Source organism: Sciurus vulgaris (genome assembly GCF_902686455.1).
Source record: "Sciurus vulgaris genome assembly, chromosome: 15".
Classification (NCBI taxonomy): Eukaryota; Metazoa; Chordata; class Mammalia; order Rodentia; family Sciuridae; genus Sciurus; species Sciurus vulgaris.
The window spans coordinates 80,558,948-80,578,932 of NC_136476.1; the positions used below are offsets into that span (position 1 = coordinate 80,558,948).

At 52.3% G+C, this 19,985-nt stretch overlaps 1 protein-coding gene across 1 annotated transcript in view; it reads right to left on the minus strand.

Annotated features, from left to right (window-relative positions):
• Nucleotides 1-14,751: 14,751 nt before the first annotated feature.
• Nucleotides 14,752-19,985, minus strand: part of NR6A1 (nuclear receptor subfamily 6 group A member 1) — a 203,910-nt gene continuing 198,676 nt past the window's right edge. The window contains 1 exon segment of the mRNA XM_079113811.1: nucleotides 14,752-18,538. Coding sequence (XP_078969937.1) covers nucleotides 18,450-18,538 — 89 coding nt within the window. The 3' untranslated portion in view covers nucleotides 14,752-18,449.

Sequence of the window (19,985 nt, forward strand, 5' to 3'; positions counted from 1 at the left end):
CTGAGGAGAGAGGAGAGGGTCACCACGGGCCGACGGCGAGTGGCTAAGGCTGATCTGGCCGGCGGATCCCGCACCCCGCGGAGGCAGCACCCACAGCGCCCGCTGTGGTACCCCTGGCAACGTCCAGGTGAGGGGGGCGGCGGCGGGACCCGCTGCAGCGCCCAGGTGGCCGCGCAGCCTGGGCCCAGCCTGCGTGCGGGTCCCGCGCTCCCGCCGCGCTGCTCACCGCCCTCCCGGGCTCCTCCCGCGCCGCCGCCGCAGCACCCGACCCCGGACCCTCGGATTCGATGCGCTTCGATCCGGATTCGTTTGTCTGAGAACAAAACCCCGATGCTGAGAAAACGAGACAGGCTCCGGCGCGGGGGAGACGGGCGCCAGGGAGCCCGGGCGGAGTAGGGCGAGTGACCCGGGCGTGCTGGAAACCCGACAGAGACGAGGGAGGCAGAGACAGTCTGGGAGAGACAGAGAGACCCGCAGGAACGAGAGCGAGCCCCTGACCGACGCTGCTCACATAGAGAGAACCCGGGCGACGGGGACACACCGATGCCTAGTCAGAAAGAAACCTGGGGAGACGAGGTAGATATAGCTAGATGACAGATGGATGGAAGGATGGATGGATAACGAAAGGGACCGAATCACAGACGCCGAGAGAGACGGGCCCAGAGACAAGCCGGGAGAGACGTGCACAGTCGGAGAGGCAGCGATAGACCAGGGGCAGACCGAGAGACAGAGACACCGGGGAGACCGAGGCAGGGTGACAGAGACACGGAGAGAAAACCTGGAGAGACGGAGGCGCCCAGCTAGAGCGTCGGGGACCGCGAGACGCTCGGAAAGCGCGGAGCCCGAGCCGAGCTCCGAGGCGTGGCCCCGCAGAGTCGGGCCACCAGGGGCCCGTGTCCAGAGGGGCGGAGAACCTTGGCGACCCGACCCAGAGCCCGAAAACGCTTAGCCTCCGGGCCTGCGGGCCGGGGGAGACAAAGCCCGAGGCAGCGACGGCAACCAGAGGCGCGGCTCGCGCCCCCCGAGACCGAGTCGTCGGACCCAGAGACGGCGAGGAGGGCGCGGCGGAGACCGCCGGCGCCGGGCGCCGAGACCTCGGGCGGAGACGCCGCAGGCTCCGGGAGGCCGAGCCGGAGATGGGGGCGACCTCGGGCGGAGAGTCCGAGTCCCAGTGCTGGAGCGCGACGGCGGCCGGCGCCCACCTCGCGGCTCCTGCGAGCAGCGCCCCGCGTCCCGCCCGCGCGGAGACCCGCACCTCCCGGCCGCGTCGCCGCCGGCGATGAGCCGCACCCGGGCGCAGCGCCGCCCGCCCGCGATGACGGCCGCTCGGGCCGGGGGCGGGGAGGCGGGGGCGCGGGGCTGGCGGCGCTGGGCCTCGGCGCTCCCCCCACCGCCTCCCCGCCCCCGCCGCCTCCAGGGCCGCTCGAGGCGCACCTGGGACCCGGGCCCCTCTGCCGCCACTGCGCGCTGCGCGAACCCGCCGCGCCGGGCCAGGGGCCGGGTGCTCTATATGGGCGCGTGCGGTATCCGGGGGCGGAGGCCGGGCCCGCGTCCTCCTCCCAGCCCGGCCCGCGCCCTGCCCTCCCCCCAGCTTGCTCGCGGCTTCACCCTCATCCTCTCGGCCCCCCATCCCAGCCAGGCCCCCAGAAGCTCGGGAGCTACAAGAGAACCGCGGAGCCCCAGGGCCCCAGACTCCGGACAGATGTCGAGCGCTGGGGTGCCTCGGGCGACCTGGGAGGAGGCGAGCTCCTGTTCGCAAGTCCAGCTAGTCGTGGCCAGGGCCAAGCTGCGGACGCTGGTCGTTCTGCGGCGTGGAAGTGGGTAAGGGCGAGCGTGGGGCCTGTGGTCAAGGCACGAGTTCAAGGCTAAAAACCTTCTGGTGTTGGCCCTGCCACAGCTCCTCACTTGGGCGGTAAGTAACCCTCTCCAGTCCTCAGCTTCCTCATCTGTGAAGTGGGATGATGACGGGTCTTCCTTGAGGGTGGTTGTAAGGATGAACCGAAATGCTGCTGGCAAAGCACACGCCCGTCCTGGCGGTAGCTCTCTACAGCGCCCAGTGGAGACCAGGGGCAATCCCCTTCTCCGTGAACCTCAGTTTGTCGGCTGGAAATGGGAATCGTGGGAATGCATCTCTGTGAGAGTCCAAGGTCTGGTGAGCAACCAGAGCCACCGAGGGCGCGGGGCTGGGAGAGCGGAGCTGGAGGTGAGCGGCAGGCCTCCCTACGCCCCTCGGAGCTCTCGCCCAGGCAGAGGGCGGAGGAAGCTCTTGGAAGCCTCGGGGACAAAGGGAGCCTTGGTCGGCATGGCAGAGCAGTTGCTCAGGGTCGGGCAACGTCCACCGGGCCACTCCGGTTGTCAGGTGAAGGAACTGAGGCCTGCTTGAAGCCTGCCCCAGCCCCTCTGGCACCTGGGGTCTGAGGCAGGGGACCTAGAGGCCAGAAAGCAGCAGTCTTAAAGTGGGGAAATACCGCAATTTGCATTGGAGGAGACGCCACCGACCAAAAAGCTTCAGTGCTGCTTAGGAGGCCTCAGGTTTCTGTGGAGCTGGCGCCTTGGCCCTGAGAGGCTAGGCCTAGACCCCATTCAGAACACCCCTTCTCTCGCTCACCCCGCGGAGGGAGGAGCAGAATCTGCGGCCGGCTTGCCAGCAAGTCACTTCCTTCCTCTGAGCCTCAGTTTCTCCGTATTAAATATGGAAAAGCCTGGCCCTCCAGATGGAGTGCTTGTGGTTTCCACGAGATTCCATGGACATATCTTGGTGAGGAGGGAGGAAAGAGAGCCAGAGACGAGTTAGTGGCAGATCCCCACCTCAAGCCCCTGAGAAACTGCAGCCTGTTGGACCTGGAGGTCAGGGGACTATTTCTGCCTCTGAATAACCTCCACTCAGAGGGGAGCCCTCTGGAAGTGGAAATCGGCAGCACCCAGTGGGATGCAGGGAATGAAGGGGAGTGGGGGATGGGCTCCTCAGTGGCCTTCTCTAGGGTAGAGCCCACCTGGGCTGTTGAGGAAGGCCCAGCAGTGTGGCACAAGTGTGGGCTCAGGCCAGTGGGCAGTGGGGTGGGGGACTGGGCTCTGAGCCATCTCTCCTCTCTGCCTCCATCTCAGCCTCGCTGCCCCTGGGTTCTGCTACCCCAGGCTGGGAGCTGGTGGCTCACTGCAGCCACCCTGCCCCTGCCCCACACAGGAACTCACAGCCTGTTCCCACCTACCCAGGGAAGCAGAGTAGACCAGTCACAACCTGGACTGACAAATGAACACTAGAGACAGACTCACGCAGACACAGAGGCTCAGAGACCTCCACAGAGACAACACGGACACCCAGGCAAGGACCCACAGACCCAAGACAGGCCCAGAGACCCCACAAGACACTCAGATTGCTAGGCTCCCACCAACACACCCGTGTGGACACTCGGCCACCACTAGATAGCGGGACACCCACAGACCCCACAGTGCCTGTCGCCATAGGCCTGGCTCCTCCCATTAGCGGCCCAGGGAAGAAGAGAGGATATCATACTGGGGAGAAGGTCTAGAGAGACCTCTGGCCCCTTCCCCACCCTGAGAAGTGAGCACTGGTCACTCGGCAGAGCAGGTTGTGGCCGGCCCAGGCCGCAGGGAGGCACTGAGGAGGGAGGCTGGCCATTAGAGGCCTGGGCCCAGGCCCTCACTTACGGAGCGGAAGAAGAGTTCTCAAGCCGGATGAGGGTGGACAGTGGGCACCAGGGTCGGGGGGAGGCTCTGGCAGCCCAGGTGAGGCAGTGGTGACGGTGGGCACACAGAAACTCCTTCACACCACTGCAGGCGGCGGGCGGTCGGCAAGCTGGCCCTGTCCGTTCGTCCTCCTCCTCCTCCCCGCCCTGGGGGGGGCCACCGGAGGCCCAATTGGTCTCTGCCCCCACGTGACTCTGCAGGCCTCCTCTCTCCTCCTTTGTTGGTGTTTCTCTTCATTTAGGTCTATTTTTTTCTCTTCTCCTAAAAGAAAAAAAATACCCCTATCTATCTGGGGGCCGCGGGTGGGGGTGGAGGCCAAGGTACTCTAGAGGCCTTGGCCAGCTGGCCGCTCCAGGCCTCTGTGGGAGCCCAGAGGCAGGGACCCCACGTAGGCGGGTGGGTAGGCAGCCCGCTTGTTAGTGACTGGGTGGGAGTGGGACCTGATTTATGAGCTGCTCCCCCACCCGGCCTGCAGCCAGGCCTCTCTCCCCTTGAATGGCTTCCTCCCTGGGTTCTGGCCTGGTGTGGTCCAGCTTGGTCCAGACATGGGAGTAGAGTCAGGATGGGCCAGTGTCAGGTAGGGGCATGGACAACTTGACCAGGTAGATAGACAAGATGGCCAGGTGGGTAGGTGGTTTCGGTCTGGTCTTTACTCTTTCAGAAGATGAAGAAAGGGCCCGGCTGGAAGGCAAGCAGAGGAGCTGACGAACACCTTTCAGTTTGAGGTCGACTCCTCTGAATGTTACCCTCTACCGTAGCCATAGATATTCCCAGTCGAGAGCTGGGGAAACTGAGGCTGGGCTGAGACTGCTTCTGGGGCCAGGTAGTTGGCTATAGTGACACCGGGTTGGACCAGTTTGACAGCTAGGCCAGAACAGGGCAGAGTAGGGGAAGGGCCAGGCCTCCCCATACAACCCGAGATGTTCCTGTCAGTCTTCTGGCCCAAGCAGGTCCTGAACCATCCTGGTCCTGTTGGGCCCTGATTGCTGGGCCCTGCACCTGTGCCAGACATGACAGGCTCTTCTGTGCATTCCTCCTTCATCTCAGGTGACAGCATGCTGCAGGAGCCAGGCATCATTGCAGACACCAGCCACAGTTAAGGACAGCTCCAAAGCCTCTGACCCCAGAGGATTTACCTCCCAGCCATTGTTCTGGTGGGTGGGGCGGGGCACAGGACACCACAAGGCAATCGCTGTTGGGAACTCCCTCTATGCCCTCCACACCTTCATGTGAACAAGTGGGCAAATCACACCAACCACTCTCTCACCTGGCTTGGGATGAGAGGGATTTTTCTGGAGCCAAGCATATTTAAAACTTAGTGTGTCTTTCCTTGTTATGCCTCTCATTTAAAAAAAAAAAATTGTGAACATGTATGTGGGGGGTTTTCCTGCCATGTCCCGCGTGGATGAGGGAAAGCATTTCTTTCGGAGGACAGTGTCAGCTATCAATTAATCACCAAGAGACTTATCTAACCAAATAAACACAGGAGCCAATGATCTTTTCAAATGGAAGGGGGTGTGGTGAACTGGGCCATGCCAAATCTGGCCTCCAACAAGATGGAGAAGCCCACCTTCACCTTTATTTATAGTCTCACAGGTAAAGAGGGACTGGGAGGGGCTTCTATGAGGAACAAGATGGGGCAGAGTTAGGGAAGCCATTTGTTTAGAGAATTAGCATTCCCTCAGGTGGTGAGCCACCTGCAGAGGGTCACGGACCCCAGGCTATCTGAAACAGTCTCCCATGACAGCCAGTCCCTGGGAGTCAGACCTCTGTATCCCAGGGCTCAGCCAAACCTGATTCTGCTAAATGTGGATGGCTTCCCACACATACAATTTTAATGATAGTCATAACTTATTCTACTGATTACGTTATCCTAATTCTACCTACAACATACAACTGACTCCCTGACATGCATGACTACATGTCTCTTTCACCATAAGTGTTCTTACAGGAGCTACTTCCCTTGCCTGTGACTGGAACCTAACTAATCTCTCCATTTATATTTTATTTCTGTTCCTTTTACTCTCTTTTAGTCTCCTAATTTTATTTTTAATTTTTTTTCCCATTTCAATGCAGTGATTTCTTTTTTCTTTTTCTTTTTTTCGGGTGCTTGGGATCGAACCCAGGGCCTTGTGCTTACAAGGCAAGCACTCTACCGACTGAGCTATCTCCCCAGCCCCCTCTTTTTTGAACTAATGCAATTCATCCTCTGTATTTAACAAAGTAATATGTCAGCAAATATCCCATATCAAAAACCCCATATCAAATACCCCATATTGCCAGCATGTTACATACACAAACAAAATTGTTGTTCTTTGCACCTCTTTGATAGGAGCTTTGTAATATGGGGATCATTTTCCCTGCCTTCTTCTTCTTCTTTTTTTAAGTACCAGGGATTGAACCCAGGGGCACTTCACCAGTGACCACATCCTGTCATCTTTTTTTTTTTTTTAATTTTGAGACAGGGTCTCACTAGGTTGTTTACAGCCTCACTAAATTGCTGGCTCTGGCATTGAACTTGATGTGATCCTCCCGCCTCAGCCTCCTGCTGCTGAGATTATAGGTGTGTGCCACAGCGCCAGGCCCTGCCTTCTTGAACAGGACAAATGGGGTCCTTTTTTGGGGGTATTGGGGATTGAATTCAGGGGCACTCGGCCACTGAGCCACATCCCAGCCCTTTTTTGTATTTTATTTAGAGACAGGGTCTCACTGAGTTGCTTAGCACCTCGCTTTTGCTGAGGCTGGCTTTGAACGCCCGATCCTCCTGCCTCAGCCTCCCGAGCTGCTGGGATTACAGGTGTAAGTCACTGTGCCCCACAAATAGGGTCTTTCAATGCCATGATGGCATGGAAAAGAACCAGCCTTGCTTTGCCATAGTCTCCTGGTGAGGCCTTGAGCTCTGAGAAGAAAAATTGGTAGCAGAGACTCTGGATTAAATCCCAGTTCTGTCAATTTCTGGCTGTGTGACTTGGGATCACTCACTTCTCCTTTCTGGACTGTACGTGTTCCCTGTACAATGGGAGCGAAATGAGGCAGCATGTGTAACATACTCAGTGGCTGCCTGGTATGTCATGTGTGCTCAGTAAATTCCAGCAAAACACAAACAAACAACTAGCTGAAGGCCTGGCTGCTCTGCCCTTAGAGGCCCTTTCTGTGTTGAGTCTGCCATTGCGACATCATCACGAACATCGCTTGCCCTTCTGATAGAGTGACTCACTCAGCAGGGGAACCCTCAAGGAAGGGCCTGATCTACCTCTGGGTCCAGAGCAGCCAGCACAGGGCAGCACGGGCTAGCACTTGTTGAATGACTGGTGCCCCTGCACCGAAGGCCCATGTGCTTCCTGTAGGTATAGGGCTCTATTGCCTCCTGTGCTGTTGCCTTCTTTGCAGGCAACAGCTGTCACTTGTCACTTGCCACCATGCAGGCTGGATGCTACTCATCCCCTAATCGACCCTGGCTATCTTTACTGACATCTCTTTCCTCTGGGCTGCCCATTCCCTGCCCACACTGGTTTTCACCCATACCGGGTATGTTCCATGGGGACAGGGCAGGGGGGCAGCCAGGGGTTGACAGCCCGAACTCAAAGGCACCCCCTATATGTTAGGTCCCCTTGGAATGACTCAAACCCTCTCCACGATCTTGTGGGGTGGGGTAACAGTTCCCACTTGCCACCGTGTGCCCCATGAGACCACTCAGCAGAGGGATGAGGCATATTCCCAAAGTCACAAAGCAAGAGTGACAGGCTCAGCATTCAATAGTAGGCAGTGGGAGGCTCACAGGCTCAGCCTCCTCTCTGCTCTGGAGCCCTGGGTGGCCTGTCTATTTGCCTTTCCTTCACATTCCAACCAGGTGTTCCCAGGCAGGAGACCTACCCAGAGAGGAGGGAGCAGGGGTGCAGTCCTGGCTCAGGCTCTTCCCTACCTCTCCCTCCCTGGGCAAACAAAGCCCAGGGTCTCTCTCCTGAGTGGGGACTTTCCCAAAGTGCCAGGCCCATTTCCTGGAGGTAGACTAAAGAACAAATAAATCAGAAACCCAGAAACTGAAACAGAGGGGAACAGGGTAGATTCATCAGGCTGTAATTGGAATACAGTAAAGAAAGATCCAGAAAAAGAGAGAAGCTACAGAGAGACTGAGGCAGAACATGAGAAGAGCAAGGGAGAAAAGGAAGACCCCCTGATAACAAAAGAGACACTCCTGGGCCAGGGCTGTGGCTCAGTGGCAGAGCGCTTGCCTAGCACATGTGAGAGGCACAGGGTTCCATCCTCAGCACCACATATAAATAAATAAATAAAATAAAGGTATTGTGCTCATCTACAACTACGAAAATATTAAAAAGGAAAAAAAAGACCCTCAGAGGTTGGACTCAGGGTGAGCGAGAAATTCAAAGGGACAGAGAGAGAAGCATGTGGGAGAAAATGAGAGAAGAGAGGGAGACAGACAGAGATTCTCAGGCAGAGAATGAGAAGAGAGGGGCAGGGGTCCAGAGGGAATGTGGACATGGAGACCCTGTTCAGGGCAGTGGAGGGGGCGGGCCTGCTGGCAGCAGCAGAGACTGTTTCCGCTGCACCCCTTATCAGCCTTCTGCCAGATGTTCAGATCCGATGCCAATGTCAGAGAAGTCCATAGTGCTGGGTCAAGGCCGTGGCCAGCGGGAGCCTCAGCTGCAGTGTGGGGAGGGGGCGGGGGGCCGGCCCTAGACCTGCTTGCTTTTCCCCCTCCGCCTCATGGCTCTCCAGGCTGGACCACCTGGTGGGGGGCGGCAGAGACCAGGTGCCTCTGTGGGCTACCTCTCTAGACTGAGAAGGGGGCCCTGTGTCAGCTGCGTGGGGCTCCTCATAACACGTGGACACATGCACCTCTACACAGCCCCACACTCAAGGAAGCACGTGGACACAGACACCCTCACAGGAGCACACAGTGCCACATGGGGACAAGTCACGTTCTGGTGCACAGAGGCACCCCCACAGCATGGCTCTGCACCCTATAGCCCGCTGATGTCCCTGCTGTGCGTGATCAGTGTGGTGCCTCCCACCCACCATGTCCCCTCACCCCAGCCAAGACTGTGGCCAGCGCTGGAGGAGCCCGGGAAGAGCTTCCCTGTGGCGAGTGCTGTTTCTAGGCTTGCCCTGCTCCTCTGTGAATGGCACACTCAGAACCTGCATGCCCTCAAAGGCAGGCCCAAGGGGCCTGAGACCTTTCAGAAGGAGGCCTGACGGAGCCCCAGGGGAGATGCAGGAGTGGGCTGTTTGGCAGGGCCAGGCTCCAGCCTTGGGCCTGGGCCTCCCCACCAGGCTCCTGGAGCGTGCAGCGCAGCTGGGGCCCTCTTCCTCGGGTAGCTTATCTCATGGTGCACACGCGTGGCCCTCAAGGGGTGACCCAGCCTTGCTCCCCACATTCTTTTTCAGCCATGCAGCCGGTGGGCCCCCCACAGCCCTGAGACTGTGTCTGTACTTGGGGGGTGGTCAGGAGCCACCCCTCAGGAGTCATGTCCCTGCCCTCTTGGCCCTGGTCCCCTGCAACCAACAGCCTCTGGTGCCTCTTCACTGTCTCTACTTTTGTCTCTGTCACAATGGCTCAGTCACTGATTATTCCTGCATCTCTCTCTCAGATTGTCCCAATTTCTCTCTTTCTGCTACATTCAGTCTCAGCTGCTTCTCTTTGCTCTTAGGGTCCACTTAGCAAAGTGGCCTGTCATGGGAGAACTGGGGAGCTGAGGCAGCACAAATTCAGGGCCCCTCCCAACCACCTGCTAGGAGTCACCTGGATAGGGACGTGGATCAAGACCTGGAGCTGGTGGGCTCCCCCATGTAGCAGAGGACTGGCTAGGGGGAGGCAGGGGGAGGAAGCTGGAGCTGGAGGTCTTGGCCTAAGAGCCTCCTTCCTGTTTGTGGGGAAGTGACTGCCTCAGAAAGCTGCTCAGAGGAGAGGAGGGAGGCCATGGTGACTTCCGGGAAGCTGGCCAAGGGCCCGAGGCCACCCTCCCTGTGCCCACATGGGGCCCTCTGGCCCTGGCTTAAAATAGTGCAGTTCCTCCACTGCTGCTGGGCCCAGCCCAGACCTCAAAGTGCCTCTGGCTGCTGCTTGTGTTGCCAGCAGGGGTCTGGGTGGAGGAAGTCCTCCCAACTACCCAACCACACTTGGCCATACTGGGGGGGAAGAGGTTGCAGATAAAACAGGTTCGTGAGTCGGAAGCTCTGGATTCAAGTTTCGACTTCCAGAATGAACAGCTTGAAGACTTTGGTGTGGTCCTTACTGCCTCCCAGTCTGGGTTTCCGCTCGTGTAAAACAGGCTGAGTGCCTGGCTTTAACCAAAATGAGACAGTGGAGTAGATGCCTCAGGACCTTGCCAGGCACAAAGTGACTCTCAGAACATGGGGGTTCTCTTGCCATTCCTGTTGGCTGTGCCTCGAACTCCTCACCCTGCGGAAGTGCTTCATTAAAGCACTCCTGAATACCTACACTGCTCCTAGGCCTGGGCTTATGAACAGGGATGGTTAAGGAGAGGAAGCTTGCAAGGAGGGCAAGGATGGGGCTGTGGTCTCCATGGTGAGACTTGTTGCCAAGGGAACAAGACTCCAAGAGCCCTGGGTCTGGCAGTTGGGCACTTTTGCCACAGGCTGAGAGGCTGATCACCACTGTAGACCTAAACCCTGATGGGCAGCCAGGCCAAGGCCAGGCCAAGCCAGAGAGGTGGTTCCTGGTGCCGCTGGGCTTCTGTGGTTGAGGCGTAGGGGCAGCAACTCTTATATGTCGACTTCATTGAGCCCCAACTTTCAGCCAGCCACCATCTTCCTTAAACCCCTATCATCTCTATTTATTGACAGGGAAAATGAGGATCAGAGAGGTATCCGAGTCAAGGTCACTAACAACTGTTAAAGGAAAGAGCCGGGAAGTAGCTGGGTTCAATTCTTGGTACCAAAAAAAAAAAAAAAAAAAAAAAGAAAGGATTAGCGAGACCCCTGATTGATGTGCCTGCTGTCTTATCCACTACCCGAGGGAAATGATCCCTGGGAAGGACTTCATGGAGCCAGCCCCAACCTACTCCCAACACCCTCTCCTGCCCTTGTTTCTGGGGGATTTTGGTTGCAGATCCTAACGTAATTGAGATCAGCCAGTATTCCGATTCTTCGGTTTCACAGCTGGGTTCACAGAGAAGGCTCTCAGCACAGATTCAGTGCTGGTTTCTAGTCACTCCTGAGGTCTCACTAGTTATGCAACCTTAGGCAAATTACTTATCCTTTGGGCCTCAGTTTTCTCATCTGTAAAATGGGATCAATGATAGCATCAACCTTGTCAGGTTGCTCTGGAGAATCACTCATCTAATCCACATCAAACATTACCACAGAGCCTTGCCCTATGTTCCTTACTTAGTGCTTACTTAGTTACTTACTTGGTGCTGGGGATGGAATCCAGAGCCTCATGCATGCTAAGCACCCACTCTGTCACTGAGGCACGCCCCAGCCCTGCTTTACTATTCTTTATTTCCAGATTATTGCCTAGGACTCCAGGAAACCAAAAGCTCAGTGTTACCTAAGTAGCAATTTACAAATGTGGAGTACTGCCCTAAATTTTATTCCATGGAATACTGTCTCAACAGAATTTCAACAGGAGGAAAAATGTCTAATGCTCAAATACTTTTGGCAGAACCTGGGCTAAACAAAATTAGTTTTCTCCTGGTAGGACTTTTCAGAACCTTTAATATGCCAAGGACAGTTGGGAATCACTGGGAAGAAAATAGAGAACAGCATAGCCTACATTTTTGGCAACAGTACTTGTTCTTTGTCAACCGGGCCACCTAATGGGATCATAGAATTAGTGTCTGCAGTGTTCAACTTGTGTTTGGGGTGTTAGGGATAACACTGCTTTTCAGCGCAATCTGATTGGGTCTGTTTACCCACTTTTCTCAGAATTAATCCTTTATTGGTTTAATAGAGTTGTTTTTTTAATGGCAAAAGGTTCAACCAAAGGCCATTCCTGGGCTTTGTTACAAACTCCAGACATTCGTATTCAGCACTATTTAACTGCTAAGGCGGAGCAGGGAGGAAGTTGTTGTAACTTTGGTATCAGATCGACCTGTATTCAAAAGCTAATTCTGCCCATGTGTCATGTGTCATTTTAGGCAAATGGCTTATCTTTCTCAAGCCTGAATTTACTTTAGAGTACAGTGAGGCGTGAGGCCAGGCCACTGAGGCACCAGCCAAAGGGCCTGTTCTCACCAGGCAGCGGCCAGGGCTCCTTCTCCTTGCACCTCTGTGTCTGCTTCAGCTGTGGGCAGAGAAGACAGCCCATTAACTCCTTCTGTAGCAGTTCCTTTGTTTGAAACTACCTCTTTCAAACCTTAAGGGCTCTCTGATCCCTTGTGCTGGGGCCGAGGCATGGAAGGCAGCTGGGCCGCCCTGGTTCACACAAGAGGATTTGATGAACTTTGATGAGACTCTCCTTAGCCTTTATCCCCCCAGACCTTCGTTCCTCTCACCTGCCTCCACACAGCCCTCAACCCAAACTCTGCTTCTGTACGTGTGAGCAGGCTCTAAGGACAGCTACACTTTTGAGTCTGGCTGATCCTAGGCTCCAGATTTGATTCTGACATTTCCTGTGTGACTTTGGCAGTGTCCTCTCAGAGCCACCATTTGCTCAGTTCTCGAAAAGCTTTGTCTGCCATGGCACATGCCTGTAATCCCAGACTCAGGAGGCTGAGGAGGGAGGATCACAGGTTCGAGGCCAGCCTGGGTGACTTAGCAAGACCCTGTCTCAAAATAATAAAAAGGGCTAGGGAATGTAGCTTAGTGGCAGAGAGTCCCCAGTTCCAAAACCAAAACCAAAAAAGAGACCTCTTCTATTTTCTGGGAAGACAGGCATTAAAATTTGCTAGGCCACAGAGCACACAACGCAGGCCATACAACCAGCACACTGCTGTCACTGAGACATAGCTCTTTCCAAAGACTCAAGATTCAAATTCCTTTGTGTGGCACTCTAGGCCGCCTGCTTCCCCAGCCTCAGTTCTTGCTAACCCCCACCCCTACTCCTGCTGCGGTAGTCCCTTGCTATACCTGAATACTTCTTGTCTTTTGGATTCATAACTGGGCCTTTGAACATGCTGGTGATCTCTCTGCCTGGTCTATCTTCCTTTTTGCCAGGTGACTTGCTTCTGGGGCCACCTTCGACAATACTCACCTGGGAATCCATTCCCGAACCTCTCCAGTAGAATGAGTCACTGCTTCTCTGGGCCCTTTCTACCCCACGTAGGTCCTGAATTACAATCTTTTTCTCACTGTGCCACAAAACTCTGTGTGCCTCTCCCACCAGACCTGGTTTCTCCAGTTGTGCCATTTTCTGGGTAGGTGGCCTTGGATGAGTCCCTTTGCCTTTCTCAACCCTAGTTTCTTCATTTATAAAATAAGAGTTCGAGGAGACTCAGACTTGTGCAAAGTCCTAAGGCAGTGCCTGGCACACAGAGCAGGCACATCAGTCTGTGCTGGTCCACTGGTTCAAGCCATCCCAAAAGCATCCTCTGCCAGGCCCTTGGCAGTAGGAATTGGGGTGGATGTCAGCAGAAGCAGGAGCACCAGGTCTGAAGGCCCGAGTCCCCACCTCAGGACACCCACCATCCCTCCCCAGAGCCCCAAACAAGCTTCACAGACAGATGCCATGTGTAGAAGGATTCACATTTATTGGTTCAAATACAGTACCTAACACTTGCTAAACATGCATTTCACACTAATTGGTCACATTTCCACAGGTAGTCAATTCACAGAACAGGGCCCATCCCTTGCCAGCAGGCAAGTGTGGGAGGTAGCAGAGGGCCTGAACAGCCTGCAGAGCCCGCCAACTATCATTTGGTCATGCAGGGTTGATGGAGCCAGGCTGGCAGGCAGCCCTTGGCCCGCCCTTTGGGAGCAAGGGCTCAGAGACATCCCATTTACTCGATTCCTACACAGGACCTTGGGTGGAGGGGAATCCAGGGTAGGCTGCCTGGGGGTAGGCTCATGATGCAGGTGCCGTCAGGGCCCCTGAAGGTGGTGTTTGTGGGAGGTGAAGCTCCCTATGCCTTGGAGCCTAAGAAAGAGATGGAGGCCTCTTCAAGGGGTGGCTTGCCCCTAGCTGGGCAGGTGGGAAGGACTCCCCAGACAGCCCAGACATTACAATGCAGCCACAAGCCCCTATCACAGGCCCGGGATGGCAACACAGACAAAAACACCAATACCCCAGGGCAGGCGGGGTTTCTTTCCCCGATAGAAACATGTAAACAGTGACAGTATTCTTTTCCCACAGGATTCCTCTGAGAGGAATCGACCAGGATGTCACAGAGGTAGTTTTTTTTTCTTTTTTTTTCCATGGAAATTTGAGTCAACAACATTATCATCTATTACAAGACATTTCAGCAAAGAAAACAACGGTCATCAAAGGACAAAGAGGATCCTTTGGTCGGCTAGGGCTGGCTCCAGGATTTGGAGACTAGTGTACACTAGGATCATGACATTTTTCTTAGGCTTGGAGCAGGCCTCTGACTTTCCTCCTAGCTTCCCCTCAAGCCTACAGCTGACTCCTGAGCAAGCTGTGGCCCATTTAGGGCTTGCAGGCCAGAAGAGGGAGGCCTGGACAAAGGGGCTAGGCTTCTTATTTGCTGGTAGAGGCAGGGCCACTGTGGCTCATGTTGCAGGACAATCAGAAATCTTCAAGTCTCAGGTAGGCCAGGTTCTGGCCAAGAGGAAGCCCCAGCTTGCTCCATTCAGCAGGCTCTCTGGGGTGCTCTGCCTCTGAGGAAACAGTCCAGGCCTGAATCCTAAGCCCAGAGAAAGATGTTGCGTGTGGCATCTAAGACAGGGGTTCTGGGGACCCTGTAATAAATACACATCCTGAGCTGTGGCCCTAGAAACCCTTGCCTCAAGGCTCACCAGTCTCCAGCACCTGGTGGGATGATTGCCGTTGTCTCACTGAGACACAGATAAAAACATTCATTCATGGACACTGGCCATAGCTGGCTTCCAGCGAGGGAAAAGGGGAGGACAATAAACTCTCGAGGCAGAGGGGAGTGTGGGGTACCCTTGTGGATCCAGGTGGGGGAATAAGAGGGTAGTGGCTTTTTTAAAATTTATTTAATTCAGGGCTTTTTTAATTTTAAAAGAATTAATAAAGAAAAAAATCAAAGTTTAAAAAAGGGATGATCTGAAAGACTGGATTTCTTAAAACAATTGCAAAGATTTAAAAAAACAGTAAGGATAAAACTCATAGACAAGGGACCCAAAGCTAAAGACTTGGAACACTGCTCAACTTCCTGCTGGGAGGCCAGGGTCCCTTTACTCTGGCCAACCTTGGTCATGGCTTAGATGTTTCCTATACCAGGTTGTCTGTCTCCATCTCTCCCATTCCCTAGGAAATCAAGAATAAACAAATATGGAGAATGGGTAGCAGAGCAAGGCAGCCAACTCAGAGAGGCCAGCGTTTTAAGGATCTGGTGACGCTGGTCATGGCAGGCACTCGCTTCCCTGAGAAGTGCAGGGAGGTCAGAAACAGGCTGGTGTGGAATGGATGACTTCTGGTGATGCCATGGAGATCCCTAAGTTCCCCCTATCCCTGCTAAGGTTCTGGGTATCAGGATAGGGAGGTTCCTGCCTGCTTCTTTCTATCCCTGGAGGCCTGTCCACCTCACTTGTGGGCTGTGCACAGGGTGGGGTGCCCTCTAAGCCAAGTGGAGTGCTTTTAGACAGATTTGCGGGAATGGTCCAGATTAAGGGAAAGACCACCAAACTTTGCAAGGACTCCAGAAATCTGCAAAGGGAGCCAGAGAGCATGAATTACAGATGAAGCTCCAAGATTTCAAACTTTTGTTTTAGGTCAAGAAAATGTTCAAAAGGAAAAAAAGGGAAAAGCTTGTCTGTTTCCATATAGTGCAAGGGGGTGTTATTCTCCTTTTCCACATGGCTTTCTGGGTCAAATTTTTATGGTGGGAAAATTCTCACTCAAAGTGAGTGCCCTTTTTTTGGTGGCTGGGATTAGAGAGAGAGGACAGAAGACAGAGGAATCAGAGACAGCATGTACAACTTTTTTCTTCTTCCACTAGCAAAAAGGCTGCCTGTTAACCAAACATTATGGGAAGAAAGGCAAAAAACAAACACACCGAGCCTCCCCCTCCAACCTTTCTCTGTGTCCTTCAAACCAAATTCACAAATACATCCAGTGGCTGACCTAATGTCTCCACAGCTAGCTACACTCCTACCTTCTCCTCATAATACCTGAGTTTGCAATGCAACACATTCACTTTACCCTGTTTAGAAGAAGCCCACGTCATAAAAGGACTGGGTGCAGAAGACATTAAAGACGGGCCACAGGTCAGGCTCCTGCTCGGAACACACAGCCACTTGGCTCAGAGATTCTGCAGGGCTCTCGGCAATGAATGGGCTCTTTGTTCTGTGGAATCTGCTGCAAACATTTGTAAAAATGGATTTATACAATGGCAACTTGCAGAACCTTTCCCCCACTCCACAAATTAACAACTTGCTCTGTTTAATACTACATTATTGGAGAGACATGTTCTTGCCTCATCAAAGAGCAATTTCCTTTGACACCCGACAGAATAGACAAAATGCTTAATTTGAACAGCAATTTAAAAAAATAGTAATTTGACAGATAGAGGTCTAAGCAATGAAAGATGCTGCACACAGGAGCTTTCTTAAAGACGGGGTCTCTGATATGTGTCTCCTCCTCTATCTTGAGGAAGGCAGCCCAGAATCTGACCTGTAGCCAAAGAATGTGGTCTAAATGGTTAAATAAAGAATTCAGGGAAACAAGAAAAATATTGTGAACTTACAAATAAACAGAAACAAACACACAACACACACAAATCTTCCCATTGGCCTATGAAAAATGTGCTAGTTGAAGCTTTTTCTGAGGAACATGTCTCTTCCTTCTTTCTTTCTTTCTCAGAGCAGTTAGGGAAATAGCACTCAGGAGTAATGCTCTGAGTTTTAGATCCATCAAGGGATAAAATCATCACTCTGTTGGTACCCGTAACATTTCACCACAAAGAAAATATTACAATCAGACCCAGACAACCCAGTATGCACAAGACATCGCAGCCCCCGGGTAGGTTTACTAGGCTGAGTTGGGGAAGAGCAACAGCCTTTGACCAAACAGAAGGCAAAAGGAGGTTCTATGAACTCCTCAAGCCCACCCAAACAAGGATGCACCCAAGGTGGCTGAGTCATCTGTCTGGGGCACTGGCTATGAAAGGTGCCTGGGTGTGTGGGCAGAAGCAGCTGCTGTATTAAGGCAGAAAAGGGAAAAGCCCCTGAAGGAGCTCCAAGACAGATCTGGCACAGCCCTGGCCAAAGTTGAGAGAGGCAAGAAAAATTCCCTGAAACTAGGTGGGGCAGGTAGCAAAAGAACAAGGGGTCTAGGCCATATCTGCTGAGGTAGCAACCAGACCCTTGGAAACATGAGGTAGTTTAAGGCTCCACCTTCCCTTCCAGGTGCAATTGGCTCCAGCCCTCCAGGCCTTGGTCAGCTGGGTCACATAAGGGATAACCAGGGCTACTCCAGGCTTTTTGTTCTGGGGCCCTGGGAAAACTTGGCCTCATTTAGGAGAGATTAGGAGAACTTGGAATAGAACTTAGGAGCAAAATTTCTGATCAGCAGATGGGTGAATGGTCCTTTCCACTGTTTAAAAAGGAGACTACTTTTTTGATTCAGACCTGAGGGTGGGGAGAGGAACAGGGGATTTCAAAGAAGGAGTATTTATTCTTTCAGCAGTCTGGCATTTGTCCCACTGCCCTTTGAAGAAAAGAAGTAAAAGAAAAATAAATGAGTAGTGGACATCAGTATTGAAAACATGCCATTCTGCCCAGTCAGCTTTTCAAAGGGCTGATAGGAAGTTGAATTTACAAGGGAGAGGGAAGGAGTCTGAGAAAGGCAGGCCTTAGTAGATCCACATTTGGAAACTAGGTAGCTGTGAGCTCCAAGGGAGCTGGTAGGCAAGTCCTATGGACTGACTTATTGCTGGGACTTTGCCTGGATGGAAAGCTGACAGTGGCAGAAACGGAGAGAGATGGGAGGGAGCAACAGGGTGGGAGGACAGACAACCTTCTGTCCTTAGTATTTCCTGGGTGGGAGGACACCTGCTTTAGATTTGGTCACTGTGCCTACTCTCAACTTTCACACTTTTCAAAGAAATGAGATGGTTTAATCCTTGTTTCCTGCATCTCGCCCACCTCACTGAATACTTCTCCCAGCACCACTTCACCCCTTCGGTGTACTCTTTTATCTGACAAGTCTGTGGCTAGAAAAAGGCATTTTGATCTCTGACAGACCAATGTGTAAGTCTGTGAGAAAATGTGGAAAAAGCAGGGATGGTCACACCCCCATTTCCATTGAGGTAGTCATCTTCATCAACATCATGAACATAGTCATCTTAGCCACCCTGCCCTCTCCCTCAAAATACAAAAGAACTATCTCTATACAAGGACAACACTGTAACATTAAACATCTTCACATTCTGTAAACTGCAAGGAAATGCATCTGCTGCATTCACACAAAAGCATGTGCATCATGTTGAAGGCCATACATTCAACTCTGTCGTGAAATAAATATATAGAAAAATGCGGTTAAAATAACAGACAAACAAACAAAAACTCTTCCTGCAATGGAGGCAACAGCTGCACAGCCTCCATCTTGGTCTCTCTGGCTCTTTCCTCTGGAGCCTGTCCTGCCTATCCAAGGCGCTGTGGCTGGTGCAGGGAATAGCTCATTCCTTGACCACACTTGTCTTGCAGGAGTGCAGCACCACCTTAAAGAGGAGGGGCAGCTGTTCCAGGGGTACATTCACCATCTTTCCTGGGGAAAGGTAGGAGAAGAAGAGTTAGCAATGGCTACTAGTGGAAGGGGTGCCTGCTTCCTCTTGGGCTGCTGAAGGGGGAGTATCACCTTGGTGAGGGAAATGCCAGGAGTATGGCAAAGGTCAGACGTGGAGAACTACCCTATTAAGGACTCATTTTGGTACCCTCAGAAGATTCGTAATCATTCTGTCCAGGCAATGCTTATTTCCTTTGCTAGGTGTTGAATGCATTATCTCATTAATTTCACCATATTTCTATGTGATAAACACTTTATATCCTCATTTTATACATGAGAAATCTGAAATAAAATGAGGTCCTACCTAGTCCTCTTATAGCTAAAGTACCATGGTAGACTTATATCCTGTTTTCTCTTTTCCCAAGTAGAATCTAGCACTCTACAAAATAATGTTTTTCAGAATAGTACAATAGGTTAATAAAAGTACAGAGGAAAAAGGGGAGGGATCACAGGGGCAAGGAAACTTGAGAAATTTGGGGTTAAAACAGTTTTACAGGTTTCTTTACTGAAGGGCTTCTTCCAGACAATAACTCAGATCACCTGTGGAGCATTTAAAGAACACTGATGCCCAGGTTCCACCCCATATCAATTAAACCAAAAGGTCTGAAGGTGCAACCCGAACACTGACATTTTTTTAAAAGCTTCCCAGCTAAGACAACTATGTCCATTTAAAAAAATGCTGTGTGTCCAGCTCACATCTGCTACATGGCTCTGTGGTCCGAGAGGTAGAAAACAAGCAAAAAAAATCCTCCTTTGTCAGACTGAAGTTTTTTCCTTCAAAAATTGTTCTGCTGAATTTTGTAGGAATAATCACAGTCTAGAAACCACATTTCTAAGAGCTCCTCACGTATATGCTGGACAGCTAAGAAAGATGAATCTTACTAAGTGAAGTAAAGCAACAATAACAAAAAGTCAAGATTATGCATTGAAACAGATCTATTAATGTCAAGAAGCAAAGAGAGGGTTCAAGACCACACACAACACTATCCTGACACATAAATTCCTTGTGAACATAGAAGTTTAAAGATACCACTTTAAATGACCCTGGAAAGTCCATGAATAATAATCCTATGAAATAAAGGTTTTTGTTGTTGGTTTTTGTTTTTAAAATGAGATACAATTCTCATAAAATTCACTCTCTTAAAATACACAATTTGAGAAATGGAAGTTTAATTGAAGATACTCTGATACTCTGAGTATGTTTTCTATCCATAGAAGGACCATACAAATTTAAATGGTAGTAAGGCCACAGGTATGCTGCACTTCATAGGAGCTCAGGAAATGAGAGCTTCTCTTCTCTACAAAGAGGACAAAAACTTACCATAACAGGATTTTTCTGAAGGGTAGTATCTCTTTTACACAGTTGGTGATGGGCCTGGAATAAGTATCCAGGAAACACTGCTTGTCTTGTACCCTTCACAAGCTAAGA